Source organism: Crinia signifera, chromosome 7, assembly GCF_055691185.1.
Source record: "Crinia signifera chromosome 7, ASM5569118v1, whole genome shotgun sequence".
Classification (NCBI taxonomy): Eukaryota; Metazoa; Chordata; class Amphibia; order Anura; family Myobatrachidae; genus Crinia; species Crinia signifera.
Window position 1 is genome coordinate 29894647 of NC_139223.1, and position 23111 is coordinate 29917757.

The following is a 23111-nucleotide window of genomic DNA, read 5'->3' on the forward strand; positions in this document are numbered from 1 at the left end:
ATAGACAGTCAATAGGTCTACCATAAAAGGTCGACATGAATTAAAAATCCCTGTCTGCATAGGAGGAGAATATTATAGCGAGCCCAGCGAGCATACGCATTACTCATGTCGATCTTTTTACGTGTCTACCTTTTTCATGTTGACCTATTGAATGTCGACCTTTTGAGGTCGACCTATTCTCTGTCTATCTAGACACTGTCTGTAGTGATCCCTGCAGGATTACAGGAGGGCACGGCGCTGGGGGATAGGGGGCCCCGGGCTGGGCCCAATGACATCACTAATGTGGGCAGGCCCTCCTGCTAACTTCTCTATTGGGGCATTCCTCGCCAACACAGCCTCACACTGCCAACACGGCCTCACCCTGCCAACACAGCCTCACCCTGCTAACACAGCCCCAACACAGCCTCACCCTGCCAACACAGCCTCACCCTGCCAACACCGCCTCACCCTGCCAACACAGCCTCACCCTGCCAACACAGCCTCACCCTGCCAACACAGCCTCACCCTGCCAACACCGCCTCACCCTGCCAACACCGCCTCACCCTGCTAACACAGCCCCAACACAGCCTCACCCTGCTAACACAGCCCCAACACAGCCTCACCCTCCAACACGGCCTCACCCTGCCAACACGGCCTCACCCTGCCAACACGGCCTCACCCTGCCAACACCGCCTCACCCTGCCAACACAGCCTCACCCTGCCAACACAGCCTCACCCTGCCAACACAGCCTCACCCTGCCAACACAGCCCCAACACGGCCTCACCCTGCCAACACAGCCTCACCCTGCTAACACAGCCCCAACACAGCCTAACCCTGCCAACACATCCTCACCCTGCTAACACCGCCTCACCCTATCCATCCTCCTAACCTCTTTTGATCCTCCTATCCTGCCTCCGTTCCCCTCCGTTCCTACTTATCCTATTGTATTTCGTTTGTCCACCCACCTATTTTTAGTATGTTAACTCTTATGAGTAGGGTCCTCCTGCCTCACGTACTCACCCTACCTCTTTACCTCACCTGTGCTTCTGTCCTGTTCTTCCCTTCCTCTACTTCATCTTCGGTCTCCTCGACAACTTTGACACCTACTTCTGAACTGATGCTGATTTTAGTTCTACCAGCTATACCCCTATTTATACCGTATTTTTCAACACACTCTCTACGTTACCTTGTAATTTGTTTTTTTGTTTGCTATGTACGGCGCAGCGGACACTTTGCGGCGCCTTATAAATAAACGTACTACTACTACCCTGCCAACACAGCCTCACCCTGCCAACACCGCCTCACCCTACCAACACCGCCTCACCCTGCCCACCCTGCCAACACAGCCTCACCCTGCTAACACAGCCTCACCCTACCAACACTACCTCACCCTGCCAACACGGCCTCACCCTGCCAACACGGCCTCACCCTGCCAACACGGCCTCACCCTGCCAACATCGCCTCAGCCTGTTAACACCGCCTCACCCTGCCAACTCGGCCTCACCCTGCCAACACAGCCTCACCCTGCCAACACAGCCTCACCCTGCCAACACAGCCTCACCCTGCTAACACAGCCTCACCCTGCCAACACCGCTTACCCAACCAACACAGCCTCACCCTGCCAACACCGCCTCACCCTGCCAACACCGCCTCACCCTGCCAACTCGGCCTCACCCTGCCAACACCGCCTCACCCTGCCCACCCTGCCAACACGGCCTCACCCTGCCAACACGGCCTCACCCTGCCAACACAGCCTCACCCTGCCAACACAGCCGAGATTGAACACTATTGCATACCCTTCCCCATAGTTGTGGTTCTAGCTATCCACTCATTTAATAATAGGCAAAACCGGTGTTAGTGGCTGCCAATCAGTGTGACCATAAATCATTTGTTTTGGTCATTGCCATGTGCCTGGAGGCACCCCAGGGTGCCTAGGAACAGATTGGGTACAACTGCACTAAGTGACACACCAAGCACAGGCATGCAATGGCTACGTATGGGGCAGGCAGGATAGGTACCGAGACCTGGGGTGGCGTGAATGTTTTTTTCCTGCAGAAACACTGTCTGGATGTTGTCAAATCCTGTTTTAGTGCATTGTTCAATGTTAGTGGAGATATGTGTCATTGTTTTGTTGTATGTAGAGACCTTGTGCTTGTAATAGAGGAGCGGATTATGGGCCTGATTCCGCTTCATTTGTACTTTTGGGACGCCCTCCCCACAATGCAATAGCAGAAATGTAGCAAATACATCGCTATAATGCGAGTGCTGTGCCAGGTAGCGAAGCGCTTGCATAATACCAGTAAATAGCGATTTAAAAATAAAATGTTTGCATATCTGCGCTCACTGCTGATCTAGGTCCTATATGAGAGGGCACAGCCACACTATTGGTTATATCATCCAGCCCTAATAAATAGGCAGAACTTTTACCTCCATCTATTTTACTTTCCTAAAGCTAGAATTGCAATCCCATTCCTGTTCTCCTGTGTGTAACTGGGCTTGTTGCATTGTCTGACTTCCCTTCTGCATCTCCGTTTGCCTGATCTCCTGCCCCACTGCTCAGCCATGAAGGTTGCAGTATGCAGCGGGCTACAGTACATTTCTTATAGAAGCCGTATTAGATCAGCTTGCACAATGCAGGGGAAAGTAGAATACGCTTTTCGTGTTGCTCTTTGAGTGTCGTGCACTTACCTTTAATTTTAGAGTTTCCCAATAAAGCGATCTTCTTCCCGCTAATTGTGTTTGTGTATTATATACCGGGACTCCCATCAATTACATGTAGGTAGAAGCCAGTTCGTAAAGTATGCGGTCATCAGTTTGTGGTGTTGTTGTTAACGACCCGCGTGTATTACTTGGTGTGTATGCTGCCTATTGTCTAGTGTGTACACACTATATTACTTGGTGTGTATGCTGCCTATTGTCTAGTGTGTACACACTATATTGTTAATGGTGCGCGCTCCCGCAGGTTGTTAGTGACCCCAATGTCCTCTATCCATGCAGCTCAATCCTGGCTCTATGGCAGGAATGGCCAAACTGTGGCCTCCAGCTGTTGTGAAACTACACATCCCAGCATGCCTTGCCATAGTTGTAGCGGTCCCTAATAGCAAAGCTATGGAGGGACTTGTAGTTTCACAACAGCTGGATGGCCATAGTTTGGACATGCCTGCTCTATGGTCAGTTACAGTATACTCCTGGATGTGGCCACTTAAGTTACCTTAGAAGATTTTATTTTTTGTTTCTCCAAGATATCGTTTGTCAGTGAGTTCATGGGAATCATGAGCGACACTATCGCTGGAATATTGTCTAGTGTGTACCCAGCATTAGACTTCTTAAAAAAATATTGCGTTGGTCCATGGTGGCTGTGCCACTACCAATTCTTACAGAACTGGTAACCCCATCGCCAAGGGGCCACGCCCGATAGCCATGCAATAACAGCCACGGGTGGGGAGGGGGAAAGGGGAAGGGGAAGGGGAGGGGTGTGGGTGTCTTTGTCTCAGGTTCCCAAGCCTGTATGTGGGTCTCTTTGTCTTCGGTTCCCAAGCCTGTATGTGGGTCTCTTTGTCTTCGGTTCCCAAGCCTGTATTTGGGTCTCTTTTTGGTTCCCAAGCCTGTATGTGGGTCTCTTTGTCTTTGGTTCCCAAGCCTGTATGTGGGTCTCTTTGTCTTTGGTTCCCAAGCCTGTGTGTGGGTCTCTTTGTCTTCGGTTCCCAAGCCTGTATGTGGGTCTCTTTGTCTTCGGTTCCCAAGCCTGTATGTGGGTCTCTTTGTCTTCGGTTCCCAAGCCTGTATGTGGGTCTCTTTGTCTTCGGTTCCCAAGCCTGTATTTGGGTCTCTTTGTCTTCGGTTCCCAAGCCTGTATGTGGGTCTCTTTTTGGTTCCCAAGCCTGTATGTGGGTCTCTTTGTCTTCGGTTCCCAAGCCTGTATGTGGGTCTCTTTTTGGTTCCCAAGCCATTATGTGGGTCTCCTTGTCTTTGGTTGCCAAGCCTGTATGTGGGTCTCTTTGTCTTCGGTTCCCAAGCCTGTAGGTGGGTCTCTTTGTCTTCGGTTCCCAAGCCTGTATGTGGGTCTCTTTTTGGTTCCCAAGCCTGTATGTGGGTCTCTTTGTCTTCGGTTCCCAAGCCTGTAGGTGGGTCTCTTTGTCTTTGGTTCCCAAGCCTGTATGTGGGTCTCTTTGTCTTTGGTTCCCAAGCCTGTACGTGGGTCTCTTTGTCTTCGGTTCCCAAGCCTGTATGTGGGTCTCTTTGTCTTCGGTTCCCAAGCCTGTATGTGGGTCTCTTTTTGGTTCCCAAGCCAGAGCTGTACTGTCTTAAACTGATTGTATGAGCAGCTCTCCACCTTCACCTTTAAGATCCTCCAAGATCTGGATGAAATATTTGGGATCCATATGGAAGCGAAGCATTTTTGCACTCATTAGGTTGAGAATAGAGAGGACACGGTTCCAGAAGGCTTCCCTCGAGCTGTCAATTATGAAATTGCTCATTGGGCAGTTTAGTTCACTGCCCATGTATGAATATGAGATGTACAGACAGGTTGACAGTGTTTCCATTAGTTCCCGCTTGGTGTCCAGCTCTGATGCAATCACTTCACGGCAGAGCATGTACAGAAACATTAAATTGGTCGGTGTGAGGAAGCCAAAGGGCTGCCAGGTTCCAGTGAGAGATTTGTCTACAGACACCATCCATTCAGCAATGCGTATTGGTGACACCCGCTGCTTGCACCTGCGACAGAGGAACACCGAAAGACAGGCCAGCAGCTCGCCGGTGGATGCTTGCACCTTCTTGCATTCTGGTGGTGATAACTCTTGCTTTTCTTCAGCAGGCTCACAGTCAGGCTTCTTGCATTCTGGTGGTGATAACTCTTGCTTTTCTTCAGCAGGCTCACAGTCAGGCTTCTTGCATTCCTGTGGTGATAACTCTTGCTTTTCTTCAGCAGGCTCACAGTCAGGCTTCTTGCATTCTGGTGGTGATAACTCTTGCTTTTCTTCTGCAGGCTCACAGACAGGCTTCTTGGCAATAGTATCTTGTGAGTCCTGTGTGTAGATTGATAAGTCAACACAGGAGATGGATTTCTTTAGGCTCTCATTGACAAGATGGGTAACATCAACCTGGCCATTTATGCGCGGCCTTCTTTTAGTCATAAATCGCCTCATTCGGCCGAAGAGCGACTGTCTCTTGGCAGATCTTCCTATCTCACTGTTCTCGATAGCCGTGGGCTTGGCCCCACTTGATGTGTCTTCACCAGGGGTGCTTGCCTTGTGGCAGCATGGGAATGTCAAGCAATTCCACATTCTTATTCAGTGTAATGTTCTTTATAGCACTGATTGTGGTCTGTGGTGGCTCTGATTGCTGAATATACTCCAATAATAAGGGTCTGTTTCCAGCACGTTGTATATGATGCTTCCTGGTTCAGTCCAAGGCAGCAAATGAGTCCAGCAGATTGTAGCCAGAGGTGTTCTCTGCTTACACTGGGCATTGTGACATCACAGGCTGATTGTGACATCACAGGCTGATTGTTATGTGTTATTTATGCCACTGATGATATCTAGGTAATTTCAAACAGTGATTAAAATTAGTGCAATATAGAATGTATTATCACCCTATTTAGAGCCCTATAAGGAAGATAATCCTTTTAAAAGATAGAAAATTAGATTGGACATTTGAATAATCTGAGATCTAATTAGTTGAAATTCACCAAATAAAAAAAACTATTTCCCGTCAGCATACCTTCCAACATGACCCATTTCAGGAGGGACAAAATGCTCTGTTCCTGGACTTCCTTGCCAGCTGCAGATGTGCAGCTGCAGCACGGTCCAAAATTCTATAGGGGAGCAAGATCAACTGTCACTCCAAACACTGACTACAGCCAGGGACTCACTGACAGTTGGTGTGCCACCCCTCTTGGCACTTTGGGCTGTGCTGTGGCTGCAACTGTCGCTGGCTAGGAAGTCCAGATACAGAGCATTTTGTACCTCCTGGAATGGGTCATTTTGGGAGGTATGAGTCAGTAATGAACCTAGCCTTCTCCTCCTATTTATTTAGAATTGTTTCCCCTTTTATTATGAGATAGCAGCAGATCATTCATGTCTGTGGATGAAACGCTGAGATAATAGCGACTCAATGGCTATTTCCACTGGCATTGTAGTAACAGAAACTGAAGGTGCACTGACTGAGTATTGGGTGTTTGGCGGACACATGTGTGCTTATGGACAGCGCCCGTGTGCTTATGGACAGCGCCTGTGTGCTTATGGGCCGCGCCCGTGTGCTTATGGGCAGCGCCCGTGTGCTTATGGACAGCGCCTGTGTGCTTATGGACAGCGCCTGTGTGCTTATGGACAGCGCCTGTGTGCTTATGGACCGCGCCCGTGTGCTTATGGACAGCGCCTGTGTGCTTATGGACAGCGCCTGTGTGCTTATGGACCGCGCCCGTGTGCTTATGGGCAGCGCCTGTGTGCTTATGGACAGCGCCTGTGTGCTTATGGACCGCGCCCGTGTGCTTATGGGCAGCGCCTGTGTGCTTATGGACCGCGCCCGTGTGCTTATGGGCAGCGCCCGTGTGCTTATGGGCAGCGCCCGTGGGCTTATGGGCAGCGCCCGTGTGCTTATGGGCAGCGCCCGTGGGCTTATGGGCAGCGCCTGTGTGCTTATGGGCAGCCCCCGTGTGCTTATGGGCAGCCCCCGTGTGCTTATGGGCCGTGCCCATGTGTTTATGGGCCGCGCCCGTGTGCTTATGGGCAGCGCCTGTTTTCTCATATAATATAGTATTAGTAATAACTGACTGTAGGTAATTGTACAGTGGGTCACATGACTGTATCTTTCTAATGCCAAATACACCAATTCGGTTGCTACAGTGCCTTGCAAAAGTGTTCACGCCCCTGGAATTTTTTAAAATATTTTTGTTGCTTCACAACCTGGAATTAAAATGGATTGTGTGACGGTTTGTATCATTGCGCTCACAGAACATGCCGGCAACTTTGTAGATGGTATTTGTGAAAAGCCCATGTGGTCCTAGACACTGTCGGTCTTATGCTTGTGTCAACCTTCCATCCATGACCTTTAGTGGTGGACCCAATGTATGTTGCCCTAATATTATGCTAGTAAAATGTGCTGTTACACTGAAAGAAAGCAGGTTCTCCACCCAAATAGCACAATCCTATTGGTTAAAGTGACAATGCCCTGGAGAAAGCGTTCTACCCCTTGGTCCATTGTCTCTGATAAAAGGTCTCTCTTATGTATCCGCAAAGTGTACAATTTATTCTCTGCTCTTGTGTGTGTTTGCAGCTGTATGACTTCACAGCCAATGAGGAGACTCCGTGCGCTGTGACCTTTCACCCTGCCCGGCAGGCCCTGGCCTGCGGCTTCAGCAGCGGGGTGGTGAGATACTTTGATGTGACGGCTACCACTATGCAGCAGGAACACAAGTAAGTGCGGCTTTCTCACTCCTGGTCGGGGTGTAGCTGTGCTGGATGGAAGAGACAACGGGGTGGATGTAAGAAGGCTCGTTATGGGGGGGACGCGGTATCCGCACCATTATGTGCACTGATACTGCTTCTACCCCATGTATGAAGAAGTGTGGCTCCTGGTACAATGGGCCCCATTAAGGTTGGCTTGGTAAGCTGCAAACTTGCGAGCTTGCATACAGCTCGGCGACTATGTAAGTCACCGAATCCATCCGCAAAGGGGGCGGCACATGCGCATAATAGACCAAGCACAAGCGCGGTCCCCAGAGCACCGGGACGGGGCCGAACTCGCACAATTGGGAGTAAACCAGAATCATCCCCAATATTTGTCCTATGTTTAATAGAAATGTACTTTCCCGAAAAGACCCCGTACTGTCACTGGTGCTCAGCGGGAGACCCTTCATTACATCCTGAGCAGATGACGGGCGGCTGTCAGTCACTCCCATCATGACAGTATTTTCTATTGATCTGTTTGTACACCAGGCAGCACCGAGGTGCCATTACTGGCCTTCTCTTCTCTCCTGATGGCGGGCTGATGTACAGTGCCTGCACTGCGGGATCTCTGGCTCTCTACAGCATCGGACACCAGGAACAGCATGTTCTGCGGGTGCTTGGTGAGTGATGACATAGAAACATAGAATTTGACGGCAGATAAGAACCATTTGGCCCATCTAGTCTGCCCCTTTTTTACCCTTCAGGTAAACTCAACCCTTTTTAATCCTTATTTCTTTGTAAGGATATTCATGTGCCTATCCCAAGCATGTTAAAATTGTTCTACTGTCTTAGCCTCTACCACCTCTGATGGGAGGCTATTCCACTTATCCACTACCCTTTCTGTGAAGTAATTCTTTCTAACATTTCCCCTGAACCTACCTCCCTCCAGTTTCAGTGCATGTCCTCGTGTTTTATTACTTGTTTTCCTTTGAAGAAAATTTCCCACCTGTACTATGTTAAAACCCTTGATATATTTGAAGATTTCTATCATGTCCCCCCTTTCCCTTCTCTGCTCCAAACTATACATGTTAAGATCTTTTAGTCTATCTAGGTAAGTTTTGTGATGTAGGCCATGAACTATTTTAGTTGCCCTTCTTTGTACACTCTCCAATGTATTTATATCCTTCTGAAGATATGGTCTCCAGAACTGGACACAATACTCTGGATGAGGTCGTACCAATGACCTATAAAGTGGCATTATTACGTCTTTTTTTCTGCTACTGATTCCTCTCACTATGCAACCAAGCATCTGACTAGCCTTCCTCATTGCTTTGTTACATTGCCTCCCTGCCTTTAAGTCACTTGAAATAGTGACTCCTAGATCTCTTTCCTCCTCAGTAGTTTCCATTATAGTACCCTTGATACTATATTAAGCCTTTGGGTTTTTGAGTCCCAAGTGCATAATTTTGCATTTTTTAGCATTAAACTGTAGTTGCCATTCTCTTGACCAATTCTCAAGTTTACTTAGATCATCAGTCATTTGATTTACCCCTCCTGGTGTGTCTACTCTGTTGCATATCTTTGTATCATCTGCAAAAAGACATACTTTCCCTTCAATACCATTTGCAATGTCACTAACAAAGATATTAAAGAGCACTGGTCCAAGTACAGATCCCTGGGGTACTCCACTGGTAACATGTCCCTCCATAGAATGCACTCCATTTACGACAACTTTTTCCTATCCTGCAACCAGGTTCTTATCCATTTAATTGTTTTATAATCCAATCCCACACTTTCAAGTTTATTTAGCAGCCTGCGATGTGGGACAGTGTCAAATGCCTTACTAAAGTCTAGATATGCCACATCTACAGCCCCCATTTCATCTAGTATTTTGGTCACGGAGTCAAAAAAGTCAATAAGACTTGTTTGGCACGATCTCCCTGCAGTAAAAACATGCTGTTTTGGATCCTGTAAATTGTTTAATTTAAGATATTCCACTATTCTTTCTTTTAATAGTGTTTCCATTATTTTCCCTACTACTGATGTAAGGCTCACTGGTCTGTAGTTACTTGCTTCTTCTTTGCTTCCGCTTTTGTGCAGTGGAACTACATTTGCTTTTCTCCAGTCCTCTGGAACTGCACCTGTATCTAGTTACTGGTTGAATAAATCTGTTAATGGCGCTACCAACACATCTTTTAGTTCTTTTAGTATCCTTGGATGCACTCCGTCTGGCCCCATTGATTTATCCACTTTCAGTCTTGAAAGTTCTGTTAGGACTTTCTCCCTAGTAAATGTACCTCCATCTACCTTATTTTTCTGAATGTCCTTGCAACTTAACTGTGGTCCCTTCCCTTCTCCTTCTATAGTGAATACAGAGCAAAAGTAATTATTTAGATGATCTGCAATTGCCTTGTCTCCCTCCACCAAATTCTCAGTGTCGGTCCGCAGTCTTATTATACCTCCATTTGATTTTCTCCTTTCACTTATATACTTAAAAAAAGTTTTGTTTCCTTTATCTACCGACTGAGCCATTTTCTCCTCAGCTTGTGCCTTGGCACGCCTGATCACTTTCTTAGCCTCTTTGCATCTGGCAAGATACACTTCTTTGTCATTATTATTTTGAGTCTGCTTGTATGTCCCAAAGGCCATCTTTTTTGCTTTTACACTAGTTGATACCTCTTTTGTAAACCACACTGGCTTCCTTTTCCTGGTACTTTTCTTAACCCTTTTGATACAAAGGTCCGTTGCCTTTAGTATTGCACTTTTTAATTTTTTCCACCTCTCCTGCACTCCTTTCACGTTCCTCCAATCTGCTAATGAGTCGCTTAAACATCTCCCCATTTTTGCAAAGTCAGCCTTCCTAAAATCCAACACCTTAGTTTTTGTGTGACTGGAGTTGGACCCTGCCTTGATACTAAACCATACTGCTTGATGATCACTGGATCCCAGGTTCTCACCCACATATATGTCTGATATCCTGTCACCATTTGTGAGTATTAAATCTAATATTGAGTCTTTGCGAGTAGGCTCCCTCACCAATTGCTTGAGAGAGGCTCCCTGTAGGGAATTTAGAAATTTGCCACTTGTAGATGATCTTGCAAAAGACTCCTCCCAATTCACATCAGGTAGATTAAAGTCTCCCATGATTATGACTTCTCCCTTTAAAGCCATTTTAGTGACATCAAGCAATAGGCTCCTGTCCAAATCCTGCCCCTGGCCTGGTGGCCTATAGATGACCCCAGTACGACTAATGTCCTTCTCCCCCATTTCTATGGTCACCCAAAGGGCCTCAGTTTTTTCTTCAATGTTTTGTATTAAAGTAGCATTTATGTTTTTCTTTACATACATTGCTACCCCTCCTCCGATTCTTCCCATTCTGTCCTTCCTAAATAAATTGTATCCTGGTATAGCTACGTCCCAGCCATTGTTCTCATTCCACCATGTCTCTGTGATAGCCACAATGTCTAGGTCATCCCTTGTCATTATTGCAATTAGATCAGGAATTTTGTCTCCTAGACTTCTAGCGTTTGTGTGACACCCCAGACCCTGTGTGTACTCTGGGGTGCTGCCCCAAGACATGGCCATGTAGTACCCCACAGAAGAGTTGCTAGGCAACCGTATCCCAGGCAGTCACATTACAGCAGGGCCTCACAGGGTTAATCCTGCAGCTGAAGCAGGGCGCGAAAGGAAGAGGGGAGGAGATGCCCCATGATTGGAGTAACCGGGAGCGAGAGGAGAGAGGGGTGTTCCTTGGCCCCAGCACGCAAAAAGAGCGAGGGAAGGAAGCACTGACCTGGGCAGCGTGCGTGCGGGAGCTGCCTAGAGAGAAGTCAGAGGGCAGCGTGTGAAGCGAGCAGAAGTCCGGCAGAGACGAGAGAGGCTGAGCCGGGCACGTGTGACGGACGGCGGGAGCCAGGAGGAGACCCGACGGCGCGAGAGACCAGCCGCAGCATCGAGCCGCGTCATCAAGGAGCCCCCGGCAGCAGCCAGAGAGAGAGGCGCACGATCCCCACAGCCGCCGCACAGTGACCTGAGGCCCGGCGGTGATGGACAGATTGCCCGGCGCCGACCCCACCGCAGCAACCGCAGTGACAAGCGGACCAGGGTCCCAGCAGCTGGCGGGACGCTCCGGGGCCCCGCACCGCAGCACTGATAGTGCAGGAGGCCCCAGGAGGAATCCCCTTGCACCCACACGAGCCCAGCAGTTATCCGGGATGGCAGGTGCCGCATCCAAACAGTAAGTGCCACGCATATGCACCCTGATCCTCCAAGGCCCGCGCAGGCAAGCACACCAGATACTGCCTCCCCATACTCTTGACCACAAGTCTTGGCTGCACCCCCTTCACAGGTCAGCACAGTGACTCACAGACCCAGATAGTATAGTGTGGGAGCGGAGGGACAGCGACAGAGATCCTCAGCCACTGAGAACCCCTTACAAGGACCTGACCCCTGTACTGTAAAAACCAGGCACCCCACTAAGCAGAGTACTGCCATTTTCTTAATAGAGACCCTACAGCGCCATCTTGTGGCTCAAATCAGGAACTTCCCTTGCCAATCCTCAAGCAGAGACTTAAGTGCTTTCTGGATTTAGGACATTTTTCCTTCCGTGTCACCTGTATCCAACCAGGGAGACTGTTTTAGGTTCTAACGGACTGCGCAGTAGCGGAATAGAGGCCTCTAACAGACTTCAACACTAGGCCTGTGCACAGGCCTGCCTCAGAGGCAGTGGTTAAAGACACACTCATTGGGTACCCAGTCACGTGACACTGTTGTGGGATTAATGTTGAAGTGATTTATATTGTCTGCAATATTTATGTGGTTTAATGTTAACGTGATTTAGATTGCAAGGTATATTGAAGTGCAATTGTGTTGAGTATTCTCGTGACTTTTAGCGAGAGAAGTGTTAGAGTATTCCTCAAGTTGTCTGGCTGATTCACATCCGAGCGTAGATTTGGGTTTGCCCACGTGAAATAGTACCTGTGCCGCTTGCACGTAACATAACAGCGCTAAGGCAAAACGAAGGCTGCATAAGCCAGAGTGCAGTTAAGAGCCCGGGGATTTAGGGGTTAAACGCAGATACACATGCAGCATCAGAGCTGTGTGTAATTCTTAGACAGGTTAGCATGGGGTGCTTATGGGCCAATCAGCACCCAGAGGGGAGGTAGCTTAAGGGGGGTATATAGGGTCCAGCTTGGGGGAGGAACTTCCTCTTGGAATCCGGATTTCACACAGTGCAGCACGCGAAGCTAAGTACCTTTTAACTTGTTTTTAGGCCTGTTTTCACTCGCGCAGCTGCAAGTATGTCCGGCCGCCCCAAGAGATCTGCCCCACCACCTAGGTGGTTGGCAGACGCAGCCCGCCCGCTGGTGACTGTACCAGCGCGCGGGGGAGGCAGGGGAGGCAGCAGGACGGCCGCAACCGCGTCATCGCGGGTGAGCGCGCCGTCTCCTGCGCGTTCTACCTCTGGGGGACAGGGGTCCCTACCGCAGGGAAGCGTCTCCCCAGCTCAGCAGGGCTCTGCTGGGAGCGGGGAGCGCGCTGCGCCAGCAGCACATGGTGAGCACCCAGCAGTGAGTAGCGCTGCTGGGGACAGCGCTCTGGCGCCATCTGCTGGCGTTTCAACGCCAGTGCGGGGTAGACAGACCCCTATGGGTACCCCGCGTGCCTCAGGCAGCGGGGTGAGCGCTGGGAGGGTGTCACTCAGCGGGGGAGATGGGGAGGTGCCCCTCAGGGCTAGCACCCCACTAGTGCAGGGTCCAGGGAGTCCTCTGCAGGTCATAACAGGGGGCCCCACATGGAGCCCCCTGCGGATGAATGCAAGTGGGCAGCGCAGTGCGGATCAGGGCCCTCTGGCTTCCCTGACAAACATACTGGCCACGGGGAGAGGCTCTCTCATCCCCCTGGGCTGGGACGGTGGCCGTGGGGACGCTTTCGTCGGCGGCCGGATGGATGGCGGTGCCCCCCCCTTCCAGGGTTGGCAGGCCCCGCAGCAGCAATGGCATCAAGGCCAGCAGCCTTTACCCGCGGCCTCTCAGGGCTTCGCCGGGGCCCCGGCGGGGCAGGGGGGACACCAGGGGTTTGGCCACGCGGGTTTTGGTGCGGGTCAACACGCATACATGCAGCCCCCCGTGCAGCAGCAACAGCAGTGGGCTTTTCCCGGTCCGAATACGGGGGGTTACCCGGGGTACCCCATGCCCAACCCACAATACGGGCCCTATACAGGGTCCCAGCAGCCCCCTTTCCCGTACTTTCCCCAAACAGCGGGGGCAGGTGGAGGGTTTCCCGGGGGGTATTTCGGGGGAGCATGGCAGGGTGCTGGTGCACCACAACAGCAGGGCCCCGGGGTGCCGCAGCAGGCTTTTCAGGGGGCGGCTTACACGCACCCAAACATGTATGCCCAGGCTCAACAGGTCAACCAGGTTTATGCGACTGGGGGCCTGGGGAGCTCTGGTACAGCAGCGGGAGGGTCTGTGAGGGTGACGGGCTCAGGATATGGTCCTAACACTGCACCTTTATCTCCCGAGGTATCCTCTGTCGGAGGCAGGAGTGGCATGTTCAGGGGATCGTCCCAGGAAGAGGACGCAGAAAGGTCCAGGAGGGCCCCGGAATCCAGACCGCCAACACCGGTGACGGCTCCAGCCATACCCAGGGTCCTGGCTCCGGCCCCCAGGTCGACCGAGACCCCTGCATCCACGTCAAGGGCAGAAGCATCCACTTCCGCAGGGACAGGGGCCACGGCACAGGCGGATCCCGTGGTCCAAGGCGAAGCTTCTGGAGATGGTGAGAATGACAATACTTCAGAGTGTGCATCCTCTTCCTCTCACTCCTCAGCCAGTAGTGACGAGTCTGGGTCCCCCAAGCGCCCGCGCAAGTTTGCTAAAATGGTTGCACGCGCGGTTGCGAAAAAAGTGGGTGGCACTAAGCGGGCTAGGAAAGAGGCGGATCCTGAAGTAGCTGCCGCAGCGGGCGATATGGTCCATTGCACCAACACCGCCATGGCCAGGGGCCTGCGTAAGGGTGTAAAGGACAAAATAAAAAGGGGAAAGTTTGTCGACTTCTTTACACTGACAGTCGACATGAAAAAAGACTTTGAGGCAGCCAAGAAAGCGGGAAGTGGTAGCGAGGCGGCCTTTAAAGGCTTCCACAATTGGCTGAAGGGCTTTTTAATATTCTCCTCTTGTTACCTGAGCACAAGGCCTGGGGAGCACGTGAACGTCTTACGCTACCTGTTCCTTGTGAACGAGACGTACACAGATTATAAGGGGCTGGCGTGGCGGAACTACGACGAGAAGTTCCGCCTCGCCCACGCCGGGTCAAGGGTCATGCCCATGGGCTGCAAGCACGTGGAGATATGGCTCGAGGTCATAGGCAAAGGGCAGCATAGCTCAGATACATCGGGTAGGAAGCCATTTCCTGCGGCCAAACCCGGGTCTAAAGCCGGCGGCAAAGGGAAGTGCTTTGCGTACAATGAGGGCAAATGTGACAGGGGCCAAAGTGCCGCTTCCGTCACGACTGCAGTAACTGCGGGGGGGCGGGGCACCCCTCCAAATCCTGCAGGTCAGCAGCCAAAGGTGGGGATCACGGGGACGCCGGCACTGGCGGAAAGTAGGGCCCCTTCCCCAATTGTGGTAGACGCCCTGGCCCGTAGGTTGATGGCGTACCCTAACAGGGCTGACGCTAGGTTTTTATTGGACGGGTTTAGTTTTGGTTTTCCCCTCCCCATCCCTGACGGAATCAGAGTTTCCTGCATTAGGAACCTCAAGTCGGCCAGGGATTTTCCAGAGGTGGTCCGCCAGAAGGTCCAGGCTGAAGTGGCCCTGGGCAGGATGGCGGGCCCCTTCCAAGGGAACCCCCTCCCTGATATGTGTTTTTCCCCTCTCGGGGTGGTCCCTAAGAAGACCCCGGGTAAATACAGGTTGATTCAGCACCTGTCACACCCCCACGGGGCGTCTATAAACGACGCCATCCCGGATGAGTTCTGTAGTGTGCAGTACCAGCTATTTGACGAGGTGCTGGGCATAGTCCGGGGTTTCGGCCAGGGAGCACTTATGGCCAAACTGGATATTGAATCCGCGTTTAGGCTCCTCCCGTTACACCCTAAGTCCTTCAGGTTCATGGGCTTTAGGCTAGATGGAGGCTGTTACATAGACAAGTGCTTACCGATGGGCTGTTCTGTCTCCTGCTCTTACTTCGAGAAATTCAGCACGTTCCTGCACTGGTGCATACAGAGCAGTACAGGCTGTGCGGGCGTAGCCCACTACCTGGATGACTTTCTCTTTGTGGGACCAGGAGACGACGGCACGTGCGCCCATATATTATCCCGGGCGGTTTCCCTGCTAGAGGAGCTGGGGGTCCCTATAGCTGCGGATAAGACGGAGGGACCCACCAGGGTCCTGTCTTACCTGGGCATAGAAATAGACTCGGCTGCGGGTTGCTGCCGCTTGCCCGAGGATAAGGTGACAAAGCTTCAAGGGTTAATAAGTGAGTGCTTGCAGAAGAAGAGGATACAGCTGAGACTATTACAGTCCCTGCTGGGGTCCTTTAATTTTGCTTGCCGCATCATTCCCATGGGGCGGGTATTCTGCCGCAAGCTCGAGAGGGCCACGGCGGGGGTTCGGGACCCCCACCACACGGTCAGGCTGTAACGGGAAATGCGAGACGACATGGAAGTGTGGTCCACATTCCTGGGGCAATTTAATAGGGAGCTTATATGGCCCACGGAGCCCGAATCCAGCAAGGAACTGCAGCTCTTCACAGATGCTGCTGGCTCCACGGGATTTGGGGCTTATTTCCAAGGGGAATGGTGCGTCTCACGGTGGCCACAGTCTTGGATTGACAGGGGTTTCACGGTCAATCTTTTGCTGCTGGAACTGTTCCCCATCATAGTATCAGTGCAGCTGTGGGCAGCGGAATTGGCAAATCGGAACATAGTGTTCTGGTGTGACAACTTGGGGGTGGTACACGCAATTAACAATCAGAGGGCGGCTTCCCCTGAGGCCCTCAGGTTGCTGCGTTACCTGGTGCTTCATTGTCTGAGGTACAATATACATTTTAGGGCTAGACATGTCCCAGGCATAGAAAACACTGTAGCTGACGCCCTGTCTAGGTTTCAGTTTACAAAGTTTCGGGAGCTTGCTCCTGAAGCGTCACCCCTGGGGCTTAGGTGTCCAAATCTTGTATGGCAGATCATAGAATCGGCATGAAGGGTTTGGCACTGCTGTCACTGGCGCCCTCAACCCGCAGGGCTTACGAGGCGGCCTGGAGGGATTGGGAAGATTTTCAGTCTGCGCCTGACAATAGCGGTAAGTCGGTCGAGGACCGGTTACTCGCATTCGTATGGGGCCATTATGTAAGAGGCAGATCAAAGTCGGCTATGACGGCGGCTTTGGCGGGTATAGCTTTCCACAGCAGGCTGAGAGGGGAGCAAGATCCCACAGCCTCTTTTGTATTAAGTAAGGCTTTGAGGGGCTGGGCTAAGCAGCGGCCAGTGCCTCCTGACACTCGGCGGCCTATAGACGAGCGCATGCTGGGGGAGCTAGTGGCAAATCTGGATAAGGTGGCTGATAACCCTTTCGAGGCTGCGCTCCTGAAGGTGGCCTTTACATTCGCCTTTTTCGGGGCATTCAGGATTGGGGAACTGGTAGCTGCGAGCAAGAAGGCCCAGTCTGGTCTCAGGTCGGAGGACGTGGTTCTCCATGAGGACCACGTCCTGTGCAGGATACAGAGATCCAAAACAGACCAGTTGGGAAAGGGTAGTTGGGCCACCCTGCGATCCAGTGTGAACCAAGCCATTTGTCCTGTAGCATCGTGCAGGGACTACATGTCTCTTAGGCCGGTTGGAGCCATACAGTTTTTGGTGCACACAGATGGTGTGCCCCTCACCCGTTTTCAGTTCGGGGCTGTGTTTAGACGGTGCTTGACCGGCATAGGCCTGAGGGCTCAGGATTATGGGACACACTCCTTTCGCATAGGGGCCGCAACATGCGCAGCGGCGGCGGGGCTTCCACCCTCTGCCATACAGAAGGTAGGGAGGTGGAAGTCATCGGCTTATAGGAAATATATAAGAGTAGATAAGTTAGATAAAGTAGATAAGTTAGATAAAGTAGATAAGTTGTAGAATGCGCCTGTTGCGCCAGCCCAAAAACGTAAGTTTACAATCGGTTCTGGAACGGCTAGCGTTCGGGAATCGACGGTGTGGAGTGAATTTTTTACTTTTTCCTCCGAGATAGAACTAATTCAATTCGGCTGTCACCAAAGTTCACCGGAGGTTTTTTAAGTTTTTCACCTTCACTTGGGCTGTTTACTGTATTCTGGTTGTGTTACAGTGTATAATATATGATGTTAACGTTAGGTTCTTTCTTTTTCAGCCTTTTCCCTTTCCTCATCACATCAGGGGAGAGTTTGGGTAGTGGGCCACTCATATATTTTTTGGGCGGCCAGGCATCCCATGGCCTCCAGAGCTTTAGGCTTGCTACGAGCTGACTCAGTGCAGTGGTTTGGGGTTAGGGGACTTCAGTGGGGTGGGCTTTTTAGCCTGCTGGTTTCCAAGGCCCGCAGTTCAGGTCCCCCCAACACATTGATTATACATCTAGGGGGCAACGACCTGGTTAAAAATACGGGGCTCTCACTCATGTGTAGCATAACGGCTGACCTGGAGCGCATTGCGGCCCTTTGGCCAGGAGTGCGGTTAGTGTGGTCTGATATCGTCCCCCGGCTTCAGTGGCGGGGCTGCAGGAATGCAGTTGCCATAGATAGGGCAAGGCGAAAGGTGAACCACGCGGTTTCCAGGAGGGTGAGCGCCATGGGGGGTAGGGCAGTGCGGCACCCCACGATAGTTAGGGAGTCGGCCCACCTTTATAGGTCAGACGGGGTCCACCTGTCTGACGCGGGCATGGAAATTTTCCTGGGCGACATCTTTTCTGGCGTGACTCGGCAATAGGAAGGCATTAGGTCTAGTTAAGGGGTGGCGGGCCTGGTCCCGGGCGACCTTGTTAGGTCTGGGGAGCCTTGGCAGTGGCGAGAAGGCGCTCTCGACCAGCAGTCGGGTGAGGTGTCAGGTGGTCACCGTGCGGTATTACCCCCCCCTTGCCAGGACGGTGGGCGAGTCCCGAAATGAGCGGGGACGGTGGGCACTTCCTTGAGGTGTCCGCGCCTTACCTTAGAGGGGGCGGGGAGCAGTCACGGTGCAGGCTGTACCTTACGTAAGGGGTGTGTTTGTTAGATTGGAGCGAAGCAGTCGCTGCCATTGACATACACCTCTGACTGGTGCTGGTCTCAAGTGCTGTCTTGGCCATCCCTTTGATAGACTAACAAGGGTCATACCACCTAAATAAATAACTTGACCATTTTAAACTTATGCCATGGTTGTCTGAGTCTTATTTTTAGATAAGGTGTCCGCGTGAATTATTTCTAGGAGAGTATTGTAAAGGTAACAACAAAGGGCAACCAATATAATCCCTTGGGCGCCTTAGGCAAAACGAAGGCTGCATAAGCCAGAGTGCAGTTAAGAGCCCGGGGATTTAGGGGTTAAACGCAGATACACATGCAGCATCAGAGCTGTGTGTAATTCTTAGACAGGTTAGCATGTGGTGCTTATGGGCCAATCAGCACCCAGAGGGGAGGTAGCTTAAGGGGGGTATATAGGGTCCAGCTTGGGGGAGGAACTTCCTCTTGGAATCCGGATTCCCACCCTCCCATCCCTTCTTTTCTTTCCTCTCTCTGGTGCTCATTGCCTTCGGGCTGTCCAAACAATTCGGTTAAATTTAATTTAGTTTAAAAAATCGGCGAGAAGGCGCTCTCGACCAGCAGTCGGGTGAGGTGTCAGGTGGTCACCGTGCGGTATTACCCCCCCCTTGCCAGGACGGTGGGCGAGTCCCGAAATGAGCGGGGACGGTGGGCACTTCCTTGAGGTGTCCGCGCCTTACCTTAGAGGGGGCGGGGAGCAGTCACGGTGCAGGCTGTACCTTACGTAAGGGGTGTGTTTGTTAGATTGGAGCGAAGCAGTCGCTGCCATTGACATACACCTCTGACTGGTGCTGGTCTCAAGTGCTGTCTTGGCCATCCCTTTGATAGACTAACAAGGGTCATACCACCTAAATAAATAACTTGACCATTTTAAACTTATGCCATGGTTGTCTGAGTCTTATTTTTAGATAAGGTGTCCGCGTGAATTATTTCTAGGAGAGTATTGTAAAGGTAACAACAAAGGGCAACCAATATAATCCCTTGGGCGCCTTATGTGGATCAGTCACGGCGAGAGGACCTTTAATTAAGTACCGGAGTCTAACCTAAGTATTGGAGTATAATTATACGGGTTTACCTAACTGTTAGCAAGTGCCCGGTTGCATACGCACTTTATTTGAGGCGATACTGACATTGTTAATGTTTGCCAAATATATGCTGTTACATTGTTGTGAGTGTTTTACCTGTGACAAGTAAGTTGGTTACCTACCTCAGACTACGGGTATTCCGGTTAATAAACACCCTTGAAGCATACCCTCAGCCTGTTTATTGTCTCAGCCGCCAAGAAGAAAGAAGACATCTGTCCAGCTCCAGTATCAAGGTAATACAGAGGGTTACTGGCCGACCTTTCCGGTGCACCACATTTGCACACATAGTTTTAAAAATTTTGCCTGTGCATCTGTTATTCCTAGCCATGTTCATACAGTACAAATTCGAAATCTAAAGTTGAAATTACCTGTTTGATGATGTTGTTCAATGTCTGTTTTTATTTTTTACTGTTCAGAAAAGCTGCAGGTCACTAATTCTAAGAATATATGAGTCTGTTCAGGTCAGGCTACACCTGAACACTAACGGCCAAATGGTCAAAGGAGATAATTTGCACTGTGTTTGAGTAGACATCAGGCAGAATGCAACACTAAACTATGCTTCACTGAACAACGTCCCCAAACAAGTAATAACAATTACAATCAATTCATTACATCAGAACTTTTCAAATCATACAAGAGTTTGCATAACACAGAAATAAAGAGAGCATATTGGAGATGAATTACATACTCTTGAGGTATCAATGCAGTCCATGTGTGTTTTTGTTGATTTGTAGTAGTTTGCCTTCAGTTTTCCTTCGGTGCAACGCAGGTATAACGCTCGTAGTTATGACTCTGTTTTCCCACTTTAAAACGGTCCCATTCAATACAGGGCCACAGCTAAACTATGGCCACAGCCGTATGCAATGAGAACTAAGATACTCTAACAATGCCTTCTTCCCAATTTCCAATAATTGGAATCTACACCCTCAGTCCCCACCCCCTGCTATACAGAGCAATAAAAGTGGCTTACAAAAACAGTTCTGGCATTCCAGGATACTATATCTCTTTTAGAATAAAAAATACATGCCTCACTACACACAGGCAAGGTACTGTTGTTATTTACATAGATCAGATATTTGGTTGAATGTACCTATAAGACAATCCCACACACAAGGGATGCAATGTTCTGCAGTGAAGACACTTGCTTGCAAATGTACCCAGTAGAGTTCAAAAGCATGTGGATGTTACAGCAGAGAGAGATAGTCTGCACGTATGCCTGTGACAAAGTTGAATTTACCTATAAGACAATCCCACACACAAGGGATGCTAGATGGACGCTCACATATTACACAGCGCAATACATGTGACCCGTCACATTGCCCCAGTGCTGTGAAGCCGGAATCCTTCTTGATCATCCAAATGCTTCTCTTCACCCCTCTCCTTGACGTACCCTATATCCTCTGTTCCCTTCTCTTCTGTCAGGCCGCAAAGGTCTAAACACTGTCTAATGCGCAGGTAACGTGGTGTACAAGAACTCCGAGCAGGGGCCCCAGTCTCTGTCGCTGAGCATGGACGGATGTCTCCTGGCGTTCGTCGGACCTATCGAGTACACCGTGACTGTCATGCACGGCCGGTCATTAGATGAGGTACCTCAAGAACATTGGCCTAAAGCCCAGTTTAGTGTCTGCCCTCTGACCCCAGTACACCTCGTCCTCCTCTTCTGTAGCAGGAGCTCTCTTGGAAGAGCCGGTTCTCTCTGCCTCCTCGTCACTTGTTGTTCTTGTTATTTCAGCTCCTGCGCATTGATGTCAGCATCCTGGATCTAGGCAGCACTAAGCTGGACTGTGCCCTGAGCCTCGCATTCAGCCCGCTTCGCCCCTATCACTTGCTGGTCTCCACTTCCGGCAACAAGATCTTGTGGCTGGATCCTAAGACCGGACGTCTCACCAGAGAGGTGAGGGTTCTAGACCATAAAACACCAGATTTAGCACTTTGGTCTACATAAACACTGCAGCAGGTTACGCGTTTTGCCAGGAGACCAACGGTAAATGATCGTAATAAATACACATTTACATTTTGGATATCTCAGAAGCAGCAGACTCAGGTGGTACATCTGTCTATCCGCATGTCAGTGTTGGGTAAATAAAGAACCAGATTTACAGGTGTTTGGTAAAACCGTTGTTGTTGTGGTGATGTCCCACATGTAGGTGACACCTCTGATCTTCCTCAGGTGACACAAGTACATAAACAGCACTGCTACACCCTGGCAGTGAGTGACGACAACTGCTGACTGCTGGGGACCGAATTATCAAAGTCTGGAACTATAGTCTGGCTGGAATCACCCGCCCACAGGTAACGTGACCAAATAACGCTGTCTGGTTTCTCCTCTTTGTGGTGTCATTCTGTGGTTGCTATGGTTTATCGTCCTCCCATGATGCATCTGTGCATTCACGTCCCTGTATCTTGGCTCCTCCCCCCTTTCAGGTGTTCATCGGACACTCGGAACCTGTGCAGCAAGCGGACTTCTCCCCAGATCAGCAGAGTGTGATCACTGCTGGGGACGCCATTTTTATTTTGGACTTCGAAGCGGCCCCCGATGTTCCAGTTAGAAGGTAATATTTTTTTATTTTTTTTATTTATGTGCTCCTTTTATTTTATATGTGTGTTTTTGGTAACTTTTAATTGTTATTAGCCTGCTAGTTTTTCTTTACTTATATACTAAAAGACAATTTTTATTTTATTTTCCTAGCTTCATCCCTGGTGGAGGTTCAACGTTTTCCCGCCAGTCGAGTGTAAATGGTCCTTTACCCTCTGCCATCCATTCCAGCACTGGTAAGTGGATCCGTAGAGTGGTCATTACTGGCTGCAGGTGATTTGGCCGCACCCCATGAACCTAATCTGGTTCTCCCGTAACAGGTCCCATAGATCAGAGGAGAGATTCCACATTCATCTCTAGCGGAGTGCCAAGGGGCACAGCTCCTCGTCCTTGTATCTCCTCCCCTCCGCGCCTGGATATCAGCCCAGTGCAGCATACAGGTTATGCAGGTGAGAGGAACTATCGCTGTAATATGGTATGGTGCGGTATAGAACACCCCTGTGAGATATCATCTTTGCACTCTTTCATTGCTGTCCTCCTATCTCGCTGCTTGCAGGGCTCCTTTCAGAGTCCGATGATGGGGACGCGGTGGCGGCCGGAGCTGCGCACGCAGAATCTGTGGTGGAAGAGGTGGAATTGCGAGATCCACTGGAAAGTGATGGGCAGTCATCTCTGATCATTATAGAGAGCCAGCCCAATAGGTCCAAGCTGCCCTGGGGTTCTAGGACCATCAGCAGCAGTCAGGGAGAAGGTAATGATGAACCCAACATTGTCAGACAGAATCACCGTAACCCAGGGGTTCCCAATCTTTTTTCATTCACGGCACCCTAGAGCATCAGAATTTTTTTCACGGCACCCTTAGGTCCCAAAAAAATTAA

The 23111-nt window shown here is 50.5% G+C and overlaps 2 protein-coding genes across 2 annotated transcripts; one reads left to right on the forward strand and one right to left on the reverse strand.

Annotated features, from left to right (window-relative positions):
- Positions 1-4031: 4031 nt before the first annotated feature.
- LOC146021136 (cyclin-dependent kinase 5 activator 1-like) lies at positions 4032-5265 on the reverse strand. The gene has a single exon (XM_083154936.1). It carries the CDS (start codon positions 5263-5265, stop codon positions 4285-4287), a length of 981 nt encoding a protein of 326 aa, XP_083011062.1. The 3' UTR covers positions 4032-4284.
- Positions 5266-6701: 1436 nt separating this feature from the next.
- LOC146020002 (uncharacterized) lies at positions 6702-21770 on the forward strand. The gene is made up of 2 exons (XM_083152737.1): positions 6702-21283; positions 21430-21770. Exon 1 carries the CDS (start codon positions 12669-12671, stop codon positions 16011-16013), a length of 3345 nt encoding a protein of 1114 aa, XP_083008863.1. The 5' UTR covers positions 6702-12668; the 3' UTR covers positions 16014-21283; positions 21430-21770.
- The last annotated feature ends 1341 nt before the right edge of the window (positions 21771-23111 follow it).